Source organism: Rhinopithecus roxellana, chromosome 14 (genome assembly GCF_007565055.1).
Source record: "Rhinopithecus roxellana isolate Shanxi Qingling chromosome 14, ASM756505v1, whole genome shotgun sequence".
In the NCBI taxonomy this organism is placed as follows: Eukaryota; Metazoa; Chordata; class Mammalia; order Primates; family Cercopithecidae; genus Rhinopithecus; species Rhinopithecus roxellana.
Window position 1 is genome coordinate 74,004,901 of NC_044562.1, and position 25,820 is coordinate 74,030,720.

At 36.7% G+C, this 25,820-nt stretch overlaps 1 protein-coding gene across 3 annotated transcripts in view; it reads left to right on the forward strand.

The window, feature by feature from the left end:
- Positions 1-25,820, forward strand: part of OLA1 (Obg like ATPase 1) — a 184,604-nt gene that overhangs the window by 95,320 nt on the left and 63,464 nt on the right. For all 3 annotated transcript variants that reach the window (XM_010358467.2, XM_010358466.2, XM_030916648.1), the window contains one exon: positions 15,220-15,395. In XM_010358467.2, the coding sequence (XP_010356769.1) occupies positions 15,220-15,395 (176 nt within the window). The remainder of the gene's footprint in view (positions 1-15,219; positions 15,396-25,820) is intronic.

Consider the following 25,820-nt stretch of genomic DNA (forward strand, 5'->3'; position numbering starts at 1 on the left):
CCAAAATAAATGTAGATGAAAAACCAAAGCAGTTGTGGGTTTTTTTGTACACATGTAACACACACATGTGTATGGTGTTGCATGCAGGTGCTAACTTTAAAAACAATACTGGAGAATTAATAGCTGTGTACTTTGTTTATAAAACCAGTGTATGTGGGAAAGTACACTAAAACTTATTATTTTTAAATATCCTTATTTTAAAGAAAGTAGTCACTCATTTGTCCTGCAAAGTAGACCAGTATAGCCGTGGCAAGACAATACAGCTACACAGCTTCACAGTTGTATTAAACTAGTTTCATATGCTATATCATAAAACTTTCAGTCCAATCAGCAACTAAATTTAAATACTGCAAATTGTAGCAGCAAAACAATAATTCTGCTGATTAGCCCCTTTCCATTTCTTGTAAGTGAACTGTTTATGCTGTTGAGTACCTTTTGAAAAAAGAAAAAGCCAAAACAGCCTTGATTAGTCAAGGAGTAATTGGATGACTTGATTTTAGCAAGAGAATGAATTGGTTGATGATAGCCTGTAACTAAGTGTAGTGGTTCTGTTCAGATGAATACATAACATACAGTCATCAGATCTTGACAGGTATAACATATTAGCAGTGCTAAAATCCCATGGTGGGGGGATTAGATGGAAATGGAGGGGAATAAGTTTGCCATGAAGTCTTTTACTGGAAAATTTGAGGTGATTCTTAGAGGACTTTCGATAAATATTCATAGGTTTTTTGTTGTTCTGATTTTCCATTGGGGGGTAAATAGGTGGAGCAATTTCTCTATTACAATAGTCCCTCTGTTTTTTGCTCTAAAGACAAAATAGTTCTATAGACAAAAGAGCTAATGGGATCACTGAACTTTTTGCAGGAGGATCAGTGATAATATCCTTTCACTTTTGTGGAAAATCATGGGGTAAAGATCATGGCTCCTTAGTAAGAGCCTTGATGCATTAAATGTATTTGTATTTAACTAAAGTCTTGATGATGTCAGAACTTTTTGTACACTGCATTCCTATTTATGATTTCCTGATTACTTTCAAGACTGTATCTGAGTTGATATTAATGAAATATGGCATAAAGCAAGAAAGAAGTTTTTTAAATGTATTCATTTGTAACTAGTCTTAAAACAGCTCGGTTGTACTGCCTGTCCTCCACCAAGAATAGAATACAATAACCACCCCTTCTCTACCATAACGTGCTGTGTGGGTCCAAAAGTTTCATTTGCATAAAATATGCGATCACTTTATTTCTAGGTGAATTAAATGACAGGATGAACCTGCACAGCTGACCACAGGGGTATAAGGGATGTCACAAGGTCCTGGCCCATCCAAATCCATTCTGATACTGGCTTTGATTTGGCACCACCTGGTGGTGGTAGCTCTAGCTTTACTCTTGAGGACTAGATCCTGTAGACTGACTAGGACTTTATAAGATTGCAGTAGAAATTCTAGAAAGATCTCAGGTAGATCGTACCCGTTTTGTTGGGCCAGTTGGGGTGGGTTACATCAGAAAAGTACTGGGGATGCAGTGACCTCCCTTACACAGTCTGCTCCCAAAGGACGTGGTTGCTTGCTTATCCTTCATCTCCCTAGGTCTTATCCTTTCTTCCATGTTTCTACTCTCATTTTAGAACTGTGTGTTAATGCATTTAATGGTGTATTTTGTGAGGTATATTATCTGGTTTCAGGGCATCTACCATCACAGTACTTTTCATTTGGACCCAAGATGTGATCTCTATTGTGTAATGTGGATTTAGTCAAACCATCTTCTTCCTATTATAACACTAGGTGTTCTTGGTGAGTCATCCCTCTTACCTTCCTATATTCTCCCGTCTGTGTCTTAGAAAAATTAGATAGAAGTCAAAATCCATTGATATTATGAATAAAGGTTATAAAATGATCTTAGGAGGTAGGTACTGTTATTGTGTACATTTTACGGAGGAAACTAAGACATGGAGAAATTCATCCAACAACTAATCAGTCAGTCTGAAATCCAGATTTGAATCCAGATGTTCTGATTCCAGAGTATGTGCCCTTAATCACTTCTGTTATACTTCCATCCTGCTGGAATGTCTTCTTTACTCTCTGCTTCCCTTTGCAAATATCTGTCCCTGAAAGGCCTCGTCTGTATGCCGGCCTTCCCTCCTTAATCCTGATTCATTCTGATCCATCCCTTCTCTCTCTCTTTTCTCCTTTTTTATTGCTACATTCATTAGTCTTAGTTATAGTATGTAGGTATGTGTTCCCACTTCTTAATTTGACTTATACATTCAAACAATTGTTTGTATTAACTAAAATGTGTAATCCAATGCAAACACCCCAGAAGTCTTCAGAAGATAATTGTCTGTCCTTCACTAATAGTTAAGCAATACAGGGATGAAGAGATAAGAAATTTCTTGTGTCTTCTGTTGCGGTCTGTAGTTTGCCATGTTTTATGCTTTGCTTCTCTAGTAATTTTTGTGATTGATATGCTTAGCACTAGTTTCTTTGAAATGCTCACTAAATGTCTTATTGTGTGCTGTGAAATTGATCTTTTTCTGTTGTGCTGCATGTTTAGCTTCATCTAGAATCTGTAGTTTCCCTCTAACAATTTTTCATTCTAAGTGCCAATAACTCCTTGAGGCGTTCATTCATTCATTGATTCCTCCTTCAGTCATGTCTTCACTTGTATTTTTGCTCACCCCTTTTTTGGGCCTGTTGTGCATCAGCTCTGATCAGGGCACTGGTGGGAAGTAGAAAGACATTTAAGATACACATAATCCCCAAGCTTAGGTAACTAGACATAGAATCAGATATTCTAACACTAGATGTTAGAATGGATAGTGGTCAGATGAATAGAATGGATAGTGGCAGTTCAAATAGAGGGTATGGTTAGAGAAGGCATATTGCTATGGAGATACCATTCAGTGACATTTCATTAAGGCCATGAAAGATATGTAAATTTTTTTGAAAGGCCAAAGTGAGGAGGAAGAATATTCCAAGCAGAGGGATGAGTAACAGCATGGAAGATGAGAAATGAAAGCATTGAGAGTAATTTAGTTTGATTGAAAATGGGGTCTTGTGGGCACCAACGTTACAAAAATTAAAGCTCTGATTTACTGTTTAGTTTATTTCTTGAATAATGAATGGTTCACATGTCCCCTTTATCCATAACTTACAGTATTGCTAATACAGACAGAATTCTAGTTTTTATTAATTTCTGTGTTTGCATTTTTTTTTCCTCCTTGTAATATGACTCCTTGGAAAGGTGTAAAAATGGGATTTTCTCAGAAGCCATATTTAAGGTAAAATATGTAACCACCAGTTTTGCTGTACTTTATTCCAAACAAGTCTCTACAACTCCTCTATGACTCAGGTATGGTAGAGATCTCTTAGACCTGAATTCCTCTAAAATTGCCTTGTAAATGAGGAGAAACTGAACTATACATTTTAAGGACGGATGTAATTTGTAATAGAAAGAAAGGATATTTATTTATCTTTGAGTTCCAAAAAAGGCAGTGGGAAAAAATACAGTGATAGTTGAACATGAGGAACTTTCTGGCCTTCATGAGTCAGCACAAGAGTTTGGCCTGAGCTGAGGGTTTCTGGAGAGTGGTGATGGTAAGGTTGGAAGGGTGAGGGCAAGGTCAGTTTATACAGGGCTATTTCCACAGGCAGAAGGCTGAGTGATATTTTGTAAGTTAAGAAAATAGAGAGCCGGCTATTGCAAAGGGTAATTACAACAGAAACAGTCAGCTCAATATTGGAAGTAGGGCAGAATCTCAATATTAATTCAAAATAGTATTGATTGGCTGAGCGCAGTGACTCACGTGTAATCCCAGCACTTTGGGCAGCTGAGGCGGGAGGATTACTTCCACCCAACTGTTCAAGACCAGCTTGGGCAAGATAACAAGACCTCATTTCTACTGAAAACAAACAAAAAAAATTAGCCAGACTCAGTGGCAGGCCCTTGTAGTTCCACCTACTCGGGAGGCTGAGGCAGTAGGATAGCTTAAGGCCAGGAGGTCAAGGCTGCAATGAGTCGTGATTGTGCCACTGCACTCCAGCCTGGCAACAGAGCAAGACCCCATCTCAAAACAAAAACTAAATAACATTGGTTAATTTTGCCTTTTACACATTTAAAGTATTTGTTATATAATAAGGAATAAGAAGTGAAAATCTTATTTAAAGCCGAATGCTAGTTCTCATTAAGATACTTCTTTTTTGTCTACTTCTTTGAAAAGAGTTGCTATGTTGCAGCAACTAAAAATTTAAAACCCTTGAGCAATTGAATATAATTAAGTACAGGTGTTGACTCTGGGTTATAATTCATAACTTTTAAGTGACTTTAAGGATTCTTTAATAGTGCGGATGTCTAATTATCTACAATATAATACCAGTAACTGTTAGGCAGAATTTTCTGGTGTTCTATATATTTAGAAGAATTACACTGTATAATATTGTAATGTGTTGCTTCTTGTCAGTCACAACCAGAAGGTTTTTTTGATTGCTACTATACTAAATATAAGCTCCAATTTTAACGTTTTTCATGTCTTTCTACCTGCTTTTTTTCTCTTTATCTCATCCGTAATTACTATTCAATGTTGTTTTTCACTGCTTAAAAGTATATTATTTTTAATTTAAGAGAACTCTAAAAATTAGAAGAAAATAACAATTTTTAAGGTATCTCAGAACTGAATTGACCCACTTTATTATTCTCTCCTATGCTAAATATCTGTTTGTCTCAAGATTTGGAATTATATTTACTTACAACCTTGCTTGGTTGCTCCCATGTAAGTTTACTTTGCGTAAAAGTCCTATAGGAATCATTTATAATTTCTTTAATTTTAGACTAGTCCCTCAAAGTCAGCTACATATGCCTTTTTACTAAGCTTTTTGAAAACTTAATCAATTTTTGAGTATGTCAAAGGGATGGTAGTTCTATTCCTCTTGGTCTAGATTCAGTTTTAGAGCTGTTTCCTGTAATGAGAGAGGAGGAAGGAAGAGGAGAGGCGAGACAAGCAGAGCAAAAGCAAATTATTCTGGCTACTTGTAGTTCTGTTTTTTATTCCAGCATTAAACAATTAGACTGTAGCACAGACTGGATTATTTTATGGCCTTTGTTGTATCTATTTTAATATTTTCCCTGGAAAGCAAATATTAAAGACTTTAGAGATTACTTTTGATTGATTTCTTATTGTAAATCAGCACAACCCACCAACTCCAGTTATACTATTCCATTATGCTTTTGAATCAAGTAATTAACACTTTGCATACTAGACCAATTATTTCCATTTTTATATATTTACAAAATATTTTATTTCTCCAGCGATCTAAAAATACATTCACTGATTAATACAACTCTCTTCATTTGTTTCAAACTCTAAAGGCTAGAAATGTAAACCTACCTCTTTTTGAGTGGAATATTGTCAGCAGAATGTGCTATTAGTTATTTTGTGTATGCCAAAATTTGCCTTCTTCCCTGATATTGTTAAGAAAGGCAAATTGGTTTTTGAAGTGAATATAATAAATTGAGATGCTCTTCTCCCACTTTTTAACTTTTTTATTTATACTTTTTGAGACGAAGTCTTACTCTGTCACCCAGGCTGGAATGCAGTGGCGCAATCTCCCCTCACTGCAACCTCCACCTCCCCAGGTTCAAACAGTTCTCCTGCCTCAGCCTCCTGAGTAGCTGGGACTACAGGCACCACCACGCCCAGCGAATTTTGTATTTTTAGTAAAGACAAGGTTTCACTATGTTGGCCAGGCTGGTCTCGAACTCCTCACCTTAGGTGATCTGCCCACCTAGGCCTCTCAAAGTGCTGGGATTACAGGCATGAGCCACTGCGCTGGGTCCCACTTTCTAACTTAAGGAAAGTGATTAAAACTACACACCTTACTTAATGCAAAGATACATATTATAAGCTTTAGGTTAAGCTATAAATTAGATTATGGTTTTGCTCAAATTGCTTTTGTTGCCAAGATGGTAAGGAGCTTTATCTAGATTAAGACTAGAGTTTTGCAGTGTTTCTGTAAACCAGGGCTTAAACTGTATTTTCAAATCAGAGCATTTAGAGTGTGCAATAACTAGCTTTTATACCTCTTCCCCGCCCAACCCCTGTTCACATCACCACTTCCACTCCAGTGCAATAAAGAATTTTTGTCATGTCATTTATGGAAAATAAATAGGAGTTTGTATTTTCCAGTGTTTATTAATAAAACTATAGATATTAAATGAATTGCCAATGCATGTTTAGCTCTCTCCCTTCTCTTTAAATATTAATGAGTTAGAGAACTGTAAGGAAGTTGGGAACCAGAGTTCTGACATAAGGTAATACTTGGTTTTGAAGAATGGATTGGAAATTTGAAAAGATAAAGGTTTTTTTTTAGCAGGATATTGTTGTCTTGATTTCTAACATTGTATTTAATAATTGATCTTCTATTGGTTTAGGAATCTGGCCCCTAACCTCTGAATGATTGTGGCGGGACTCTGGATTAGAATATAAACACTCAAAACATTTACTGTTAACACATAGGACAAACTGGAAGGCAGTGTAAAATAATGTAGCATGTAGTTTGTTTTGGTGCTGTGATTTAATATTACCATATATTTGTGTAATAATTTTATTTCTCTTTTTCTGAAGTTTGCATTTTAGAAAAGTGGTTATCTGATTGATGTCGTTTTCTTGAGTTAATTTGCACGTTCATCCTATTTTCATGTGTCCCATCAGATTTCTAATGCCTTTCTTCTGATCGTATGTGAAGAACAGTGATTCCCTTTTAGCTGGCTCTTTACTTCTGGTTAGTCTTTCTAAACTGCTGCTTTCTATATTACTCATTAATGTAAGACTCCTTATTGGCTCCCTATTGACTAGTAGATGAGCTCCAGACTTATCCTGATATTTGGACCTCCCTATCCTCCATGCCCACCTTTTATCATTTTCTACTCTTCAGCACAATTTCTCACTGTGATCAGCCCTCCAGTAAGCTTTGTTCATTTCAAATTTTATTTTTTAGCTGATGCTTTCTCCTGTTGCTTGTCATGCCTTTCTTCATCTTCTTAACCTATTCAATTTTTCCTATTTTTAAAGGCCTTACTGATTACCTGTTATTAACTATGCTTATATTTAAAGTCTGTTAGTGAATATTGCTCTCCCTTTTTAATAGGTTAGATTTGTTTCCTCACCAGATTATCCAGTTACTGAGATCAAGATCCTCTTATTCTGATTTTTGTTTTTAATTCTCACAGACTTAGCACATTGTTGGATATATAAGGAGTCTTTCTCCAATTGGAAAACTTATATTTAACAAGGCATATTGTGGTTTGCATATGTGTTGAGAGGGTGGCAGTTTATGCAGTAGTTTACATACCAAGGAATTCTTTACCTCTGTATTGTATAGTGGTAGAGTATGGAAAAAGCATAATTCAAATAGGTCTATTTTGATTACATACCCTCTTATTCCCAAGAAAACTCTAGACATGCTATTTGGAATCTCAAAGTATCTTATCTGTTTTCTCTTGCTGTAACTGAATACCTGAGACTGAGTAATTTATAAAGTAAAGAAACTTATTTCTTACAATCATGGAGTCTGGAAAGTACAAGGTCAGCAGGCTGCAGCTGGTGAGGGCCTTCTTGCTGGTGGGGACTTTCTGTAGAGTCCCAAGGCAGCACAGCACAGGCCACCATATGGTGGTGGAGCTCATAAGAAATGGGCAAACTTTTTATACCAAACCCACTCTGGTGATAAATAGCCTACTCCCTTGATAACCCAAAAACCCATGAATGGCTTAATCCATTCTGGGGGCAGAGCCCTCATGACCCAGTCACCTCCCAGAGATTCCACTTCTCAACACTGCTGCATTGAGTTTCCAACACATGAACTTTCGGGGAATGCGCTGAAACTATAGCCCAGGTTTTCTATGACGGATGGTTTATAAGTATTGCTGTGAAGCCTGTACTCTTCAATACATCATGTATTTCTATATCTCTCTAGGGATTCTTTACTTCTAAAAACTGAATACAACCCAAGTTTAAGTAGTACTGTAGGAAAGCAGTTCACTGAAGTCCTGAATTTCCAAAGTATATTTTTGTTTCTGAAGTCCTTCAGGTTAGATTCAGCATCCTAAACAGAGTATAGATTTATCCTTTTTACTCACATCTTTATGGAATAAGAACAGGCCTTGAGTGAATGAGTAAACTGATTAATCTTCAGTTCATTTATAATCATTGAAAAGAGCCAACTCATCATTTCTGCCAAATCATACCAATAAATAAGTAGCATGCAGAATGTCCAGTACCATAGGATTAGTCAAATGTATCTCACCAAGTAAATATGTGTTTTGAATGGACCTCAGTAAGGGAGGTACAGAAATTAGAAAAGTCACAATTTTAGAGTAAGCATTGACATTTTGCATTTATTCACTTAGTGAATACATTTTATGTTAGAAACAGTTTATATAACTAACTAAAAATATTTTTTAGTTCATTTCATTTGATACTGCCTCAGAGTATACTGGAGCTACTCAGGGGAGTTCTGAGTTGGAGATTCTGTTAGTGAGAGTGTAATAGAGGGATAAGAGAAGAGAGCTAAGAAAGACATCAACATTTATGGGTAAGTTATAACAAGAAAAGAAATGACCAGAGAAAATAGAAGAAGAAAATCAGGAGAATGCAGTTAGAAAGAAGCAATGAAAGAGACTACTATTTCAGTGCTCTAAAGTTAGGTGCTACTGAGTGGTCATTCAAGATTCCTAAAGAATGGCTGTTAGATTTTAAATCGTTAAGGCAAATCACTGATGTCCTTTCTAAGATCAGTTTGTTAGCTTGGTGGTGGCATATGCCAGACTACAGTGGGTTGAGTTGTAAATAGGGGAAAAAAGTGGAGAGAGCAGATGTAGACAGCTCCTTCAAGAAGCTTGGCTCTGAACTGGAGGAATGAAAGTAATAACTAGAGGGAAAATTAATGTCCAGGGTGAATGACATGATTGATTTAATGCAGAATCTTAAGCATGCTTAAATGTTGATGAGCAAGTATTAGTGGAAGTGGAGGAGATACAAATACAGGAGAGAGGTGTAATAGATTGAGGTCTGAGGAAATAGAAGGAACAGTCTATGGAGCAAACTTCCTTGGGAGGGGCTAATATCCAGCACAGAGATGGGAGAGAGATTAACCAGAAATAGTAGAAGGAGTGATGTTGTCCATTTTACTGCTGGAGAGAAGGAAAGGTTAGTTAGATAACAACAAAAAGGGGGTTGGCTCTCCAGAAATGACATGCATTTCCCTGTGAAGTGGGGAAGGTAGCAGGGGAGAACTGGAAAGCACTAGAAATGTGAGAGAAGTCAAGAAGGTTTGAAAAGAGTACTTTGCTGTGAAAGGAAACACTGTAGGATTGCTGGGTGAGAAAGCTTTGTGATAGAATCTGGCTTAAGCCTATTATGGTTAATTTTTTTTCTATAACAAATAGTTTTTTAAATGAGGGTTTACATAGTTAACATTTTAGTTACCCATTATGTGAGTATTTCTCCTTGTGCAAATTAAACTTGTTTGTTGTGTTTTTTGTTTTGTTTTGTTTTGTTTTGCGTATTTGAGACATAGTCTCACTCTTGTCGCTCAGGCTGGAGTGCAGTGGCGCCATCTCGGTTCACTAAAGCCTCCACTTCCCAGGTTCAAGCAGTTCTGCTGCCTCAGCCCCCCAAGTAGCTGGGACCACAGGCGCATGCCACCACGCCTGGCTAATTTTTTGTATTTTTAGTAGAGATGGGGTCTCACCATGTTGGCCAAGCTGGTCCAGAACTCCAGACCTCAGGTGATCTGCCCTCGGCCTCGCAAAGTGCTAGGATTACAGGCATGAGCCACCATGCCTGGCCTATTGTGTTTTTTAAGAAGTGACTTAAAAAGGCCAGGCAGGCAGATCACTTGAGGCCAGGATTCGAGACCAGCCTGGCCAACATGGCAAAACCCCATCTCTACTAAAAGTACAAAAAAGTTAGCCACACATGGTGGCACGCACCTGAAATCCCAGCTGTTCAGGAGGCTGAGGCACTAGAATTGCTTGAACCTGGGAGGTGGAGGTTGCAGTGAGCTGAGATCCCACCACTGCCCTCCAGCCTGAGCAACAGAGCAAGACTCTGTCTCAAAAATAAATAAATAAACAATAAAAAATGACTTGTTTTTGTATAAACAATGCATGTTTATTATAAAAAGTTTAAATGAGACAAAACTGATAAAGAAGTTTTTAAAAATTACTCAGTAGCTCACTTCCCAGAAATTCTCATTAGCATTTGGTCAGTATCATTAAGAGAGAGAAACGACTTTATACAAATGTGATCATATAGTGTATGTGCTATTTCAAATAGACTACTAAATTTTATTTTGAGTTTGAAAGAAAAAGAAATAATACAGAAGAAATTACTGAACCTCAGGTACGGGTTTTTTTTTTTTTTTTTTTTTAACAAAAGATACAAAAGATAGGTTCTTAAATGATCCTTTAGGCCATAAGAGAGAATTCTGAAGCCTTTTGTAGACTTGATTTTTTTTTTCTCTTTTCTTTCTTTCTTTTTTTTTTTTTTTTGAGACGGAGTTTCGCTCTTGTTGCTCAGGCTGGAGTGCAGTGGCATGATCTCAGCTCACCACAACCTCTGCCTCCTGTGTTCAAGCAATTCTCCTGCCTCAGCCTCCTGAGTAGCTGGTGATTACAGGCATGCACCACCATGCCTGGCTAGTTTTGTATTTTTATTAGAGATGGAGTTTCTCCATGTTGGTCAGGCTGCTCTCAAACTCCTGACCTCAGGTGATCTGCCCACCTTGGCCTACCAAAATGCTGGGATTACAGGCGTGAGCCACCGAGCCCAGCCTTTTTTGTTGTTGTTCAATCACCCAACTTGAAAATGTGTGACTTGATTTTAATGCTTGTATGAGCATAGTTTTCTTCTGCTCTTGATGGTATGTGTGGTGTCAGTGATTCTGTGTCAGATGGTTGACCATCCTATAGTTGGTCAAGTATACTTTTTATTTCAGTGTTTATGCCATCTTATTTGGAACGTGAGTCTTTGAAAGTGGCTATGATTTCTAAGTAGGCCACCTTCTTGACTGATAGGATCACTTTCACAGACTGTGAGAAATCTTAGGGTGTCTTACTTTATATATATAAGTCCACTTATAGAAAGAGGAAATGTTTCAAAACTCAGTGAATTTAGAAAAGCTAAACTTTAGCTCTTTTGGACTCTTGAGTTATAAGAAATTTTATCTGTCTTTGTGTCTAAATAGTATCTGACTGTTGAATACACCTTCCTTCTTTAAATATTTTTTCCCTCACTCTCATAAGAGCATACTCCTAGTTTTTCTCTGACTTTAGTTTAGTCCTTCTCAGTCTCTTGCCAAGTTCTTCTCCTCTCTCAGACATCTGAGTGTTGGAGTGTTCTCTCTAGGTGATGTCATTCAGATCTGTTACTTTAAACACATTTGATAACTGTCAATTTTATATCTTCATTCATGACCTTACATCCTACATCTAGCCTATCTCTAAAATATAGTCCTAGTACAAACACTTCTCTTCTTCTCCACAGTCTTATTTGCGTACCACTCGTCTGGTTATTGCTCATTGGAACCACTACAGCTACCTCCTTTGTCTGCAGTCACTCTTGCCTCCTCTCTTAAAATCTTTTCTTTTTAAAGTAGCTAAAGTGGACTATTTAAATCATAAGTCTTATCACCCTGCCTTTCCCATATATATATATCTATCTATATATGTATATATAACTATATATATAACTATATATATATATATAACTATAACTATATATATATAACTATATATATATATATATAGTTGTTTTGTTTTTTTTTAAACAGGGTCTTACTCTGTCACCCAGCATGATCACAGCTCTAGGAAAAAAAACCTAGAACCTCTGTTTATTTTAATCCTTTCCAAGATGAATTGAATAGCATGAAACTATATTACTCAAAATTAATTTTTTGAGTATATTGCTGAGGATTTCTTCTAAGTTAGTAATTCCTACATTTAAAAAAAAAGGTATATTCCCCAGTTACTGAAAGAATTTTGTGTGTTGGACTCTCTGCTAAACACTTGACATATATTACCTGATTTAATCATATCCATTCTCTGGGAGGTAGAAGCATCCTCATTTTAAAGATGCAAAGATAAGGTCTATAGAGGTTAGGTAATTTGTCTAAGATTCTATGATCAGCAAATCTATCTGATATACAGAGTCCGTGAACTCAGATAGGTTTGTTGATCATAGAATTATATATATATATATAGTTTTTTTTTTTTTTTTTTGACAGGGTCTTACTCTGTCGCCCAGCATGATCACAGCTCACTGCAGCCTCAACCTCCCAGGTTCAAGCAGTCTCCCACCTCAGGTCCCCAAGTAGCTGAGACCACAGGTGTGCACCACCATGCATGGCTAATTTTTTTATTTAGAGACGAGGTCTCACTATGTTGCCTAGGCTAGTGTCAAACTCCTGAGCTCAAGCGATCTTCCTGCCTCAGCCTCCCAAAGTGTTAGGATTACTGGTATGAGCCACCATACCAGGCCTCAAAGACTATATTCTTAAGCACTAAATCTTGTACTAAAGAAGGCAAGATGCAAAAAAAAAAAAAAAAAAAAAAAAAATTGCTATGACATAAGTGTATGATGAAGTTGGTTGACCCAGAAGCATGTCTTTGGAAAAGAATCTCCAATTTTTTAGCTCTAAGAAATGAGAAGTTACCCAAATGGCCACCAAATTTTATGGAAGCTTTTACTTTATGGCTGTTCTAGGCCCATTCTAGGCTATTCCATTTGACAGGATAGCCTTAGTGTTCCCTTTACTTAATTTTTATCTTAATATTTGACAGTTTTTTTTCAGAAATAAATTTAAATTCTACTTATGGTATGTTACCACCTCACAATCCAAATGAATATAATAATATTAACCTTGGGGCAAGGGAGCAACAGTGCCACCAGAGTATGTAAGGTCTGTGGTTTGAATTTTTTTTCTTATAGTAGGGGGAATAGATTAGTGATAATACAGTCATAACTCATTTCCTAGGCTAGTCCTTGGCAGAGTCTAGGTAAGGTACAAACTAGAAAATAATTTGTTTTTTTGGGGGGAGTTGTTTTTGCTTGGCAAGGTCTTGCTCGGTTGCCCAGGCTCGACTGTAGTGGCATGATCATGGCTCATTACAGCCTCTAACTCCTGACCTGAAGCAGTCCTCCTACCTTAGCCTCTCCAGTAGCCAAGAGTATAGGCGCACACCACCATGCCCAACTATATATTTTTTTAATTTTCTTGTAGAGACAGGATCTTGCCTTGTTGCCCAGGCTGGTCTTGGACTCATGGGCTCAAGTGATCCTCCCACCTTGGCCACCCAAAGTGCTGAGATTACAGGTGTGAGCCACCACACCCAACCTAAAAGATAATTTGAAGGTTGCAAGATAGACACATGATTTCTTCCCCTTCCTTCTTTATTCTTTTTTTTTCTTTGGATTTGTTTAGATCGTCGGAGGGCTTTGTTTTCTTTGCATTCAGAAGAATTGCAGTTACTAAGTTTCTATTATCAACTTGGTTAAAATTGAGGATTGTAATTAAGAATTGCCATTTAAAACCTGCTAATGCATTTACTGTAGGGATGTTGTTGAGGACATCACTATGGTTAGTCATTGGACCCTACATAGAGACAACTATGTAGGATATTTTTCATTCTGAGTGTCACAGAAAGCTTAGTCACTTCTGTAACTTATGGTGTTATTTGTGTTGCTTAACTGCCAGGAAGCTTCCATTTTAATTTTCCTATTTTATTGTGCTATTTGCATAAGATGCCTCAAATCTTGACAAGAAGTAAATATTATTGTGCTTTCAGGGAGACTTCTTTCATATTTTCAAAGATTCAAAAAATTTACCTAAACCACTGTCAATTTTGTTTACTAGTGAAACATCATGTAACTCCTCATTTCTGCTAATTTTGCTCATATGAATTTGACATTAAGTAGTATACTATTTGTATGCAAAAAACTTAAATACTACTTTACATACCTATACTTTAATTGTAATAGTATATTTATGTTTTATTATTATTACTGAATAATCCACATTATGATACAACTTAATTATTTTTAATTCTGGGAAATTATATTTTAAAACAATTTATAACTTGTAACAAGAGTATCTTGGTTTTTGGTATTTAAGAATGAGCTATGTTCACTGTTTCTCTTAACCAAAGTCAATCAAACTCTCTCATGATTTCTTTGATACCTCTGTCTAAAATAATTGATACTTTATGTTTGAAAACATCTCATTTGGGGACTATGATGTAATTGGTAATTTTAATGAAATTAATTTGTTTATAAATGTGTATATTGTTTGGTGGATGTATCATTGCTTTCTGTTTGTAATATTTCTTAGTATTTGTTCATTTTTTATGATACTGTTCTTTATCTGGTAATTTGAGTAAATCCCAGTTGAATTATGTTGCCACATTATGTCTTCAAAAGGGCATAAAGTCAGTACACATGCTTCAGTAATATCTGGTTGTTTTACCCTTATGTTTCCAGTTGGCAATTTGAAATTATGGCTTCAACTGCACTTTAAATATGTGATAATAGCATGTGTTTCTAATAAGGGCCAGCATCATTTTGTTCAGATAGTGTGAATGGTTGTCACTCATATATGACAAATGCACCTTCATCTGCTTCTTTGATAGCCCCCTAAAAACCATACCCTCAAATCAGGCCGATGAAATTAGCTGCTGTGTAAATTGTGTGTCTGAGTGGTTCATTATCTAATCACCGTCAGAACCACAGTGATAAAGTAGATTGAAGCAGGGAAGAGGTCTGCCAGATGATTTCAGACACCCCCCTCCCTAAATCTGGTTTCCCTTGGAAACCCTAATAGTGCAGTTTAGAACTTCAGTCTTTCATGCCTGGAATTCAGTATCTTTTAATGTACCAAACTTGGAAATGCCAGTAGTTCTAGAACATAATTTTGTTTTTGTAAAGACCATAATTTTATTTATTTAAATCAATTTTTGAAATATTGAGACTCTTGAACTACTGTTTTATTGCCAGTAGCCTCACTATTACTAAATGGGGAAAAAATGCTATGTCCTACTTGCTGAGAAGCCAGAGTAATTTATTTATTATATTTATTTGTTAACCTTCTAGGAATCTTTCACTCTAATCATAATGAACCCTCTGTATTATTTGTTTATTGAATTGCTTCCCTTTAATTCATTTTAGGTGCTTTTGAAGATGATGATATCACTCATGTTGAAGGAAGTGTAGATCCTATTCGAGATATAGAAATAATACATGAAGAGCTTCAGCTTAAAGATGAGGAAATGATTGGGCCCATTATAGATAAACTAGAAAAGGTGGCTGTGAGAGGAGGAGATAAAAAACTAAAACCTGAATATGTAAGTAAAAATTTACAGCTTCTTTAGATACTCAAGAGTTTATTTTTCTTGATTAAATTTTTAAAATAATGCATATGATATATCTAATATTGTTATGGAATTTTAGAAGCCAAGGGTTATTTCTGTTTAAAAAAATTGTTAAGGAACTTTATTTTTAAACAAGCAAGGACCATGGTGATAGGCTATTTAGGGAGTTCTAAGCAAGCAGTAGTTAGCAGTAATAATGAGTGTTTATATGATTACTATGTAGGTCTTCAAGTTTTAGTGTTAATAAAGTGTGGTATATGATGAAAAACTTACTGGATTTGGCAAAATGACTCATACAGGTTTCATGGATTTGAAGAAGTGATTTATACAAAGAACTGGTTCTCCATAGGGGTTGACTAAATTAATACACTCTTAAAGTAAACAGATCATTTTAATATTTTATGGAATGAAAACATGCATCATTGTTCTGAATATTCAAATGTGTTTTCTATCACATTATAATGAATAATTATTAGTAACTTTGTAATAAATGTTCCAAAATGTATTTTGAAGCTTTTAGTTTACATATGATTGAATTGTCTTTAACATTTAAGAAATGGTGCCCTGGCGAGGCATGGTGGCTCACGCCCATCATCCCAGCACTTTGGGAGGCTGAGGTGGGTGGATCACCTGAGATCAGGAGTTCGAGACCAGCCTAGCCAACATGGCGAAACCCTGTCCCTACTAAAAATACAAAAATTAGCCAAGTGTGGTGGTAGGTGCCTGTAATCCCAGCTACTCGGGAGACTGAGGCAGGAGAATCACTTGAACCTGGGAGGCAGAGGTTGCAGTGAGCAATGATTGTACCACTGCACTCCACCCTGAGTGACACAGTGAGATTTCATCTCAAAAAAATATACAACAGTGATCTCCTAAGATTATAACGTCAAATTTTTTCTCTACCTTTTCTATGTTTAGATAAACAAATATTTACCATTGTGTTACAATTGCCTACAGTATTCAACACAATAACATGCCGTACAGGTTTGTAAGAGCAATAGGCTATACCATATACCCCACAGCCTAAGGAATATTAGTAGGCTGTACAATCTAGGTTTGTGAAAGTATACTCTGCATTGTTTGCACAAGAACAAAATTGCTGAAAGACACATTTCTCAGAACAGTATCCTCATCATTAAGCACTGCATGACTGTAGTTTCTTTGGGAGCTATATCAGGAGACACATCAGAGAGTAAGGAATTGAAACTAGTAAGAGAGGCCTGGTGTGGTGGCTCATGCCTGTAATCCCAGCACTTTGGGAGGCCGAGGCGGGCAGATCACGAGGTCAAGAGATTGAGACCATCCTGGCCAACATAGTGAAACTCTGTCTCTACTGAAAATACAAAAATTAGCCAGGCGTGGTGGCAGGCACCTGTAGTCCCAGCTACTCGGGAGGCTGAGGCAGGAGAATTGCTTGAACCCTGGAGGCAGAGGTTGCAGTGAGCCGAGATCGCACCCTTGCACTCCAGCCTGGTGACAGAGTCAGACTCTGTCTCAAATAAATAAATAAATAAAATGTTTTTAAAAATAAAATACAATGAAACTAGTAAGAGAAAGTAACCAACACAAAGTATGCAAATGAGCAGGTTACCCCCATGGGCAAGAGTAAGGAAGCTGGGGTAATTATCAACCAATTTATATCAGTTACTGGCTATGGGCTACTCCGAGGAGTGCTAACTCCTTGGTGCCTGATGTCTTTGTGATTTGAGCATAGAATTGAGTCAGACTAACAGATGCTTACCTTAAGCCATCACCATGTAGTAGACCTGTGATAGCAAAGGGAATTTTGGGCAGGGTAATCCTATAAATTCCAGCACTTTGGGAGGCCAAGGCAGGTGGATCACCTGAGATCAGGAGTTTGAGACCAGCCTGGCCAACATGGTGAAACCCCATCTCGACCAAAAATACAAAAATTAGCCAGGTGTGGTGGTGCGCGCCTGTAATCTCACCTACTTGGGAGGCTGAGGCAGGAGAATCACTGGAACCTGGGAGGTGGAGGCTGCAGTGAGCCGAGATCATGCCACTGCACTCCAGGCTGGCCAACAGAGTGAGACTCAGTCTCAATTAAAAAAAAAAGAAAAAGGAAAAGAAAAGAGATACCTGTATGATTATGAGATCAACTAGCTACTGTAAGGAAGTTTCTTTTAGAAATATATTTCTTATTTTCTCTAGCAAATGGTCTAAATGTACAAAAATGTGATGGACATAAAAGAGATAGCTACTTGAACTTTATGAGAAAGATAGGCAGGTCATTTTGTATTTTAGTTTAGGTATTGTATTGACCTATTCTTCTTCAATATTGTTGATTCTTCCTGTTCATTTAAATGTATCTTTATTTTCTGGGTAAACTTTCAAAAATTCAACATTCTAACCTCTTTTCCTATGAAGTTTCCAGTTTCTAGATTTGGATGCCATTTGTATTTTTATGTCAGTAAGCATGAAAGACTTAGGTTAAATATACTCTAGCATGAAACATGAGCGAACTTTTTAATGTTAAAGCAGAGTCTTTCCTGAGAGCAAGGTAGATATATTCTGACATAAGATACACCCTTTTTTTTTTTTTTGAGACTGAGTCTCCCTCTATCACTCAGGCTGGAGTTCAGTAGCACTATATCGGCTCACTGCAACCTCCGCCTCCCTGGTTGAAGTGATTCTTCTGCCTCAGGCTTCCAAGTAGCTGGGACTACAGGCGCATGCCACCACGCCCAGCTAATTTTTGTATTTTTAGTAGACACGGTGTTTCACTGTATTGGCCAGGCTGGTCTCAAACTCCTGACCTCATGATCCACTCAACTCGGCCTCCCAAAGTGCTGGGATTACAGGTGTGAGCCACCGCGTGCGGCCAAGATACACCTTTTATAGTGAATCTTGCTGTCTGAAGTAAAACCAAGGCATTAAAGATGGCAGGAGTGGGATAAGCATTTTCTCTTGGTATCAGCCAAGTGTGTTCATTTCCTAGGGTGGCTGTAACAAGCACCATGAACTGGATGACTTTAAACAACTATGTCTTCTTTCCCAGTTCTGGAGGATGAGAAGTCTGAAGTCAGAGTGTTGGCAGGGCCATGCTCCCTCTGAAGCCTCTCTGGGGGAGAAGTTCTAGCTTCTGGTAGCTCCAGGTGTTCCTTGCCTTGTGTCAGCAGAACTCCAATCTCTGCCTTAGTCTTCACATGGCCACTTTCCTGTGTCTCTGTCCAAATTTCCCTTTTCTTATAAGGACACAAGTCATACTGGCGTAAAGGCCCACCTTCCTCTAGGTATGGCTTCATCTTAATTAATTTCCAAATAAGTTCACTTGATACTAAGTCATCAAGATCAACGTTAATTTTAAATCTGTTTAAGTGTATGTACATCTCATTTGGAAAAATGAAATTTGAAAAATGAAGTTAGGAGGCTTTAAGGAACAATTTATTTTGTATCAATTATTTGGAAATCATTATACTTAGAAAATATTCATAGAACTAATAGCTAATTGAAGAACTAAAGACTACTAGAAATTATAATTAATGAGTCTTTTTTTCTGAAAACATCTGAGTAAAAAATTAATGTCCTCAGTAGTATGTAACTATTAGCAGATTTCTTATATTCTTAAGGCAATTTTTAAAACTGGTATTAACATAACTTTTGAAATATTTAAGGTATTTGTTTTTAACAAACATTGAAAGATTCAGAGTAGCATACTGGCATACTTCATTTTATTGACCTTCACTTTATTTGGTTCCAGAGATATTGTGGTTTGGGGGGTTTTGTTGTTGTTTTACAAATCAAAGGTTTGTGGCAACGCTGTGTTGAGCAACTCAATGCCATTTTTCCAACAGCAGGTGCTCCCTTTGTGTTTCTGTGTCACATTTTGATAATTCTTACAAGATTTCAAACCTTTTTGTTATTGTAATATTTGTTAAGGTGGTGTTTGACCGGTGATCTTTGATGTTCCTGTTATAACTGCTTTGGGGAGCCATGAACCATGTACATAGAAGACAGCAAACTTTGTCGATAAATGTTGGGTGTGCTCTGATTGCTCCACCTACTGGCTGTTTCCCATCTCTCTCCCTCTCCCAGGTTGTCTGTATTCCCTGAGACACAACATTGAAATTGGGCCAAATATTAATAATACCCCTACGATGGCTTCTAAGTGTTCAAGTGAAAGGAAGAGTCACATCTCTCACTTTAAATCAAAAGCTAGAAATGATTAAGCTTAGTGAGGAAGGCATGTTGACAGCTAAGATAGGCTGAAAGCCAGGTCTTTTGAACCAGTTAACCAAGTTGTGAATGCAAAGGAAAAGTTCTTGAAGGAAATTAAAAGTGCTCCTCCAGAGAACACACGAATGAGAAGAAAGCAAAACAGCTGTATTGCTGATATGGAGAAAGGGATTTTTTTGTTTTGGTTTCGTTTGGTTTTTTTTTGACACGATGTCTCACTGTCTTGTCCAGGATGGATCCAAAACCCTGGGCTTAAGTGATCCTCTTACCTCAGCCTCCCAAGTAGCTGGGATTATAGGTGTATACCACCATGCCCGGCTAATATGGAGAAAGTTTTAGTGTTCTTGATAGAAGCTTGAACTATCTGCAGTATTCCCTTAAGCAAAGGACTAGTCCAGAGCAAGGTCCTTACTCTTTCATTCTAGAGTTAGAAAACAGAGAGGTGAGGAAGCTGCAGAAGAAAAGTTGGAAGCTTGCAGAGGTTGTTTCATGTGGTTTAAGGAAAGAAGCCATAGCCCTAACATAAAACTGCAAGGTGAAGCAGCAAGTGCTAATGTAGAAGCCACCACAAATTCTCCAGAAGGTCTAACTGAGACCACTGATGAAGACAATGAAAACAACAGATGCTCAATGTCGACAAAACAGCCTTGGAAGAAGAGGCCATCCAGGCTTTAATTGCTTGAGAAGAGAAGTCAATGCTTGGCTTCAAAGGATATGCTGACTCCCTTGTTAAGGGCTAATGTGGTTGGTGACTTTAAGTTGAAACCAATGCTCATTACCTTTCTGAAAATCCTAGAGCCTTTGAGAGTTATGCTAAATCTATTCTGCCTGTGCTATATAAGTGGAACAACAAAACCTGGATGACAGCACATCTGTTTACAGCATGGTTTACTGAATATTTTAAGCCCGCTGTTGAGACCTACTGCTCAGAAAAAAACGATTCCTTTCGTTGAGACCTACTGATCATTGACAAAGTACCTGATCATTCAAGAACTCTGATGGAGATGTGCTAGGAGGTTAATGTTGTTTTCTTGCCTGCTAAGACAACATCCATTCTGCAGCCCATAGATCAAGGAGTAATTTTGATGTTCATATCTTATTATTTAAGAAAATACATTTCATAAGACTGTAGCTGTCATAGGTAGTGATTTATCTCATGGATCTGGGCAAAATAAATTGAAAACCTTTAGGAAAGGATTCACCATTCTAGATGTCATTAAGAATATTCATGGCTGGGCATGGTGGCCCACGGCTGTAATCCCAGCACTTTGGGAGGCCAAGGCGGGCAGATCACCGGGTCAGGAGTTCAAGACCAGCCTTGCCAACATGGTGAAACCCTGTCTCTACTAAAAATACAGAAAAAAAAAAAAAAATTAGCCAGGCACGGTGGTATGTGCTTGTAATCCTAGCTACTCGAGAGTCTGAGGCAGGAGAATTGCTTGAACCTGGGATGCTGAGGTTGCAGTGAGCCAAGATCACACTACTGCATTCCAGCCTGGGCGACAGAGCAAGACTCGTCTCGGGGGAAAAAGAAAAGAAAAGACTATTCATGATTCATGAAAGGTCAAAACATCAACATTATTAGGGGTTTGGGATGAGTTGATTCCAAACCCACATGGATGACTTTGAGAGGCTCAAGACTTCAGTGGAGAAAGTAACTGCAGATGTGGTGGAAATATCAAGAGAACTGGATGTAGACGTGGAACCTGAAGACATGATGGAACTGCTGTAATCTCATGATAAAATTTGAATGGATGAGAAGTTGCCTGTTATGGATGATCAAAGAAAGTGGTTTCTCGAGATGGAATCTACTGCTGATGAAGATGCTGTGAACATTGTTGAAATGACAACAAAGGATTTAGAATATCACATACACTTAGTTGGTAAAGCAGTGGCAGGATTTGAGAGGATTGGCTTCAGTTTTGAGAGAAGTTGAAATGTGGGTAAAATGCTATGAAATAGCATTGCATGTCACAGGGAAATTTTTTGTGAAAGGAAGAGTTGATTGATATGGCAAACCTCGTTGTTTTCATGTTTTAAGAAATTGTCACAGCCACCCAACCTTCAGCAAACAATTCCCTGATTAGTCAGCAGCCATCAACATTAAGGCAAGCCCCTACACCAGCAAAAAGATTACAACTCACTGAAAGCACAGATGATCATTAGCATTTTTTAGTAAAAGTGTTTTTAAATTAAGGTTTGTATATTGTTTTTGTAGACATGCTATTGCACACTTAATAGACTACAATATAATGTAAACATAACCCTTATGCTTACTAGGAAACAAAAAAATTTGTGTGACTTGTTTTGTAGTGATACTTCATTGCACTCACTTTTACTTGCTTTATAGTGATACTCACTTTATTGGAACTAAACCTGCAATATCTCTGAGGTGTGGTTGTACTGTAAAAATATATTCTTCCTCCTTTTATCTTCACATTTACCCCTTTCTTCTCTTTAGACTGTTGTGTGTCCTTTCAGGACACATGACTTAAAGAGATCATTTCTAAAAGAACATGATACTAGAGTAATTTTTGGTAAGGCCGAACTCTCAGTCCTCATAATCTCTAGTTAATTGAACTAAATTGTTTAACAGAAAAACTGTATCTATGACTCCTTCCTCTTTTGTACCATCTACATCTCATCCTGTTGATTTTGTATCTTGAATATTCCCCATACCTCTTTCTTTCTCCTTGTTTTTATTACTTCTTCTTTGGTTTGAGCCTCACTTATACTTAATTTGTTTTTGCAGTTTAACTGATCTTTTTGCCTCTAACTGCTCTTGTTTTCCACAAATACAAAATGAAGATCTAATCATGTTATTCCCTTGATTAAAATACCTATTTCCTATGGGACAGTGCCAACATAAAGGCCATGGCTCACAAAGTTCTTTGTGATTTGGGTTTGCTGGCTTAACATTGCTTTTTTTCCCAACTCTCCTGACGGTGAACTTAGGACTTTAAATGTACTGATTTTACATGAGGTCATTTACCAGAACTTTACCTGTTTGGTACTCTTCCATTCCCATTTCTTAGTCATTCTTCAAGACGTAGCCTAAAGCATAAGTTCCCTGTTCCTTAAAAACAACTTTTTTATTGTGGTAAACTATACATAACATAAAATATACCATTAACTACTTTAAGTGTACAATTCACTAGTATTAAGTGCATTTATAATATTGTACAACCATTACCCCTATATATTTTCATAACTTTTTCGTCATTTTATACTGGAACTTTGTGCCTTTATTATTCTTACAGCTTTTCTGTGAGTTTAAAATTTTTTCAAAATAAAAAGTAAAAACAAAACAGTAATGATAACATGTTTTAATGTATAGAGTTCAGTTAAAATACATGACAATAATACAGAAAGGGTAGGAGAGGGTAGTGGAGTAAAAATGTTAAAATACTGCAGTAAAAGACAAAGATTATATTTCAAAATAACCAGAAGAATCTTCTTACTACAAAGAAATGATAAATATATGAGGTGATGAATATGCTTAATACCCAGATTGATTATTACACAAAGTGTACATGTATCAAAACATCGCACTGTGCCCCATCAACATATGCAATTATTATGTGTCAGTTAAAAACAAAACTTCAAATACGTTTACTTTCTCTGGGGAAAGAAAAAAGAGGAGTTTGACAGTTTCTCTAAAAGTTAATTATAGACTTACCATATGAACTAGCAATTCTACTTCTGGGTATATACCCAACACAGTTACTCAAACAATATATGTGCATGTATGTTCATAGTGGCAATATTCATAATAGCCAAAAAGGAATGAAGTACTGATGCTACAATGTGCATGAGCCTCAAAAACATTATGTGTGAAAGAAGCCAGGCACAAAAGGTCACATCGTGAATGATTCCATATATATGCAGTGTTCAGAATAGGCAAATCCATAGAGACAGAACTGCATATTGGTGGTTGTCAGAGACTAGGGGGAGGAATAATAGATAGAAACTGCTTAATGAGTACCTTGCTTTATTTTGGAGTGATGGAAATGTTTTGGATCTAAATAGAGGTGGTCTGCATAACATTGTGAGTGTATGAAATGCTTTAGTACTAGATTATGTTCAGATGGCTAATTTTATGTTTCATGTATTTTACTCCAATAAAGTTTTTAAAAATTAAAAAGACAAAGAATGTCAGATTGGGTTTTGAAAGTCCGCCTCTCTGCTGCCTACAAGAAACACATCTTAAATACAGATGCTCCTGGACTTACGTTGGGGTTACGTCATAAGTTGAAAATATTGTATGTCGGCCTGGTGCAGTGGCTCACGCCTGTAATCCCAGCACTTTGGGAGGCTGAGGTGGGTGGATCGCTTGAGGCCAAGAAACCAACATGGCATAACCCTGTCTCTACTAAAAATACAAAAATTAGTTGGGCATGGTGGCACATCCCTGTAATCCCAGCTACTTGGAAGGCCAAGGCACGAGAATGGCTTGAACCTGAGAGGCGGAAATTGCAGTGAGTCAAGGTTGCACCACTGCACTCCAGCCTGGGTGAGAGAGTGAGTCTCTGTCTCAAAAAGAAAAGAAAATATTGTATGTCAAAACAAAAAGCACTAATACCCCAATATACCCATCATAAAACCCAGAAGTCATAAGCTAAACCATCATAGGTCCAAATTCTCCTTGACTTACAATGGGGTTATGTCCCAGTAAAGTAAAAAATCTTAAATTGAATGAACCATTGTAAGTTGAAGATGCGGAAAAGTTGAAAGCAAAGAATGGAGAAATATATACTGTGCAAGCCCTAACAACAACAAAAAAGTTAGGGTGGTATATGATATCAAAGTAGACTTTAAAGGAGTTAAAAGGGGCATTTCATAATGCCAAATGTTCAGTATACCAGGAGGCACAAAAACTTAAGTTTGTATATGCATAATAATATAACCTCAAAATACATAGTACAAAAAGTGGCAGGATTGGAAGACAAAACAAAACAAAAACAAATCTATAGTAGTAAAAGAAAATCTTAATACTTTTAGTAATTGATAGAATAAACAGAATTTTAGTAAAGAATATAGAAGATTTAAACAACTCAATGAAGGAACTTGACCTAATTGACATATATAGGATACTGCACCCAACAACAGTAGAATGTACATTCTTTTCAAGTACAAATGGAACATTTACCAAAATTGACCATTTCATTGGCTGTAAAACAAACAAATTTCAAATTATTGAAATTATAAAGAATATATTATCTGAACACTATGGAATTAAACTTAGCAGTCAATAATGGGAAGATTACTAGAAATTGTCTAAATGTCTGGAAGTTAAGCAGTGTAATTCTAAAAGATACCATGTTTCAAAGAAGAAATCACTATGGAAAGAAAACAGTTTAACTCTATGATAATGAAAATACGGTATATCAAAATTTGTTGTTTTCTGATGTTTAAACTCAAGTTGTATAAATTTAGTCATAAATGTATATGTCTCAAAATAAGGAAAGGTGAAATCAGTGATCTGAAAGTCTTCTGAAGGAGTTAGAAAAAGAACAATAAAAGGAACCCAGAGAAATTAGATAAAAGGAAACAATTAAGATGAAAGTAAATATTAGTGAAATAGGAAAGAAGCATGTAATAAAAAGGATCAAAAAGGCCAAAAGTTGGTCATTTGAAAACACTAGTAAAATAAAAATTCTTAGCAAGATTAGTGAAGGGGGAAAGAGAAAAGCAAAAAACTAGCATTATGAATGAAAATGTGTTACTGTAGATTCTGTAGACATCAATAGGCTGCTAAGAGGCTATTATAAGCAATTTATGGCAATGATTTTGAAAAATATATGAGATGGGCAAATTTAAAAGACTGCTTAAGAAAATGAGTGTAAAAAGAAATAAAAATGTAAATAGTTTTATATCTATTGAAGAAATTGAATTCATAATTTTAAACCTTACTATAAAGAAAAGTCCTGACCCAGATGACTTTACTATACATGTAAAGTCTCAATCACATTCTTCCATACAGTAGAAAAAGAGGAAAAACTTTATGAGGTCAGAATAGTCCTGATACCAAAATCTTACAATACAAGAGAGAAAAATTATAGATGAGTCTCTTTCATGAACATAAAAGCACATTCCTCAGAGAAAGAAGATATCTGCAGTATCTAACAAAGAACTCCTACAAATAAATAAGAAAAAGACAGCCTGATAGAAAAATATGCAGAGACTTCAACCAGTACTTCA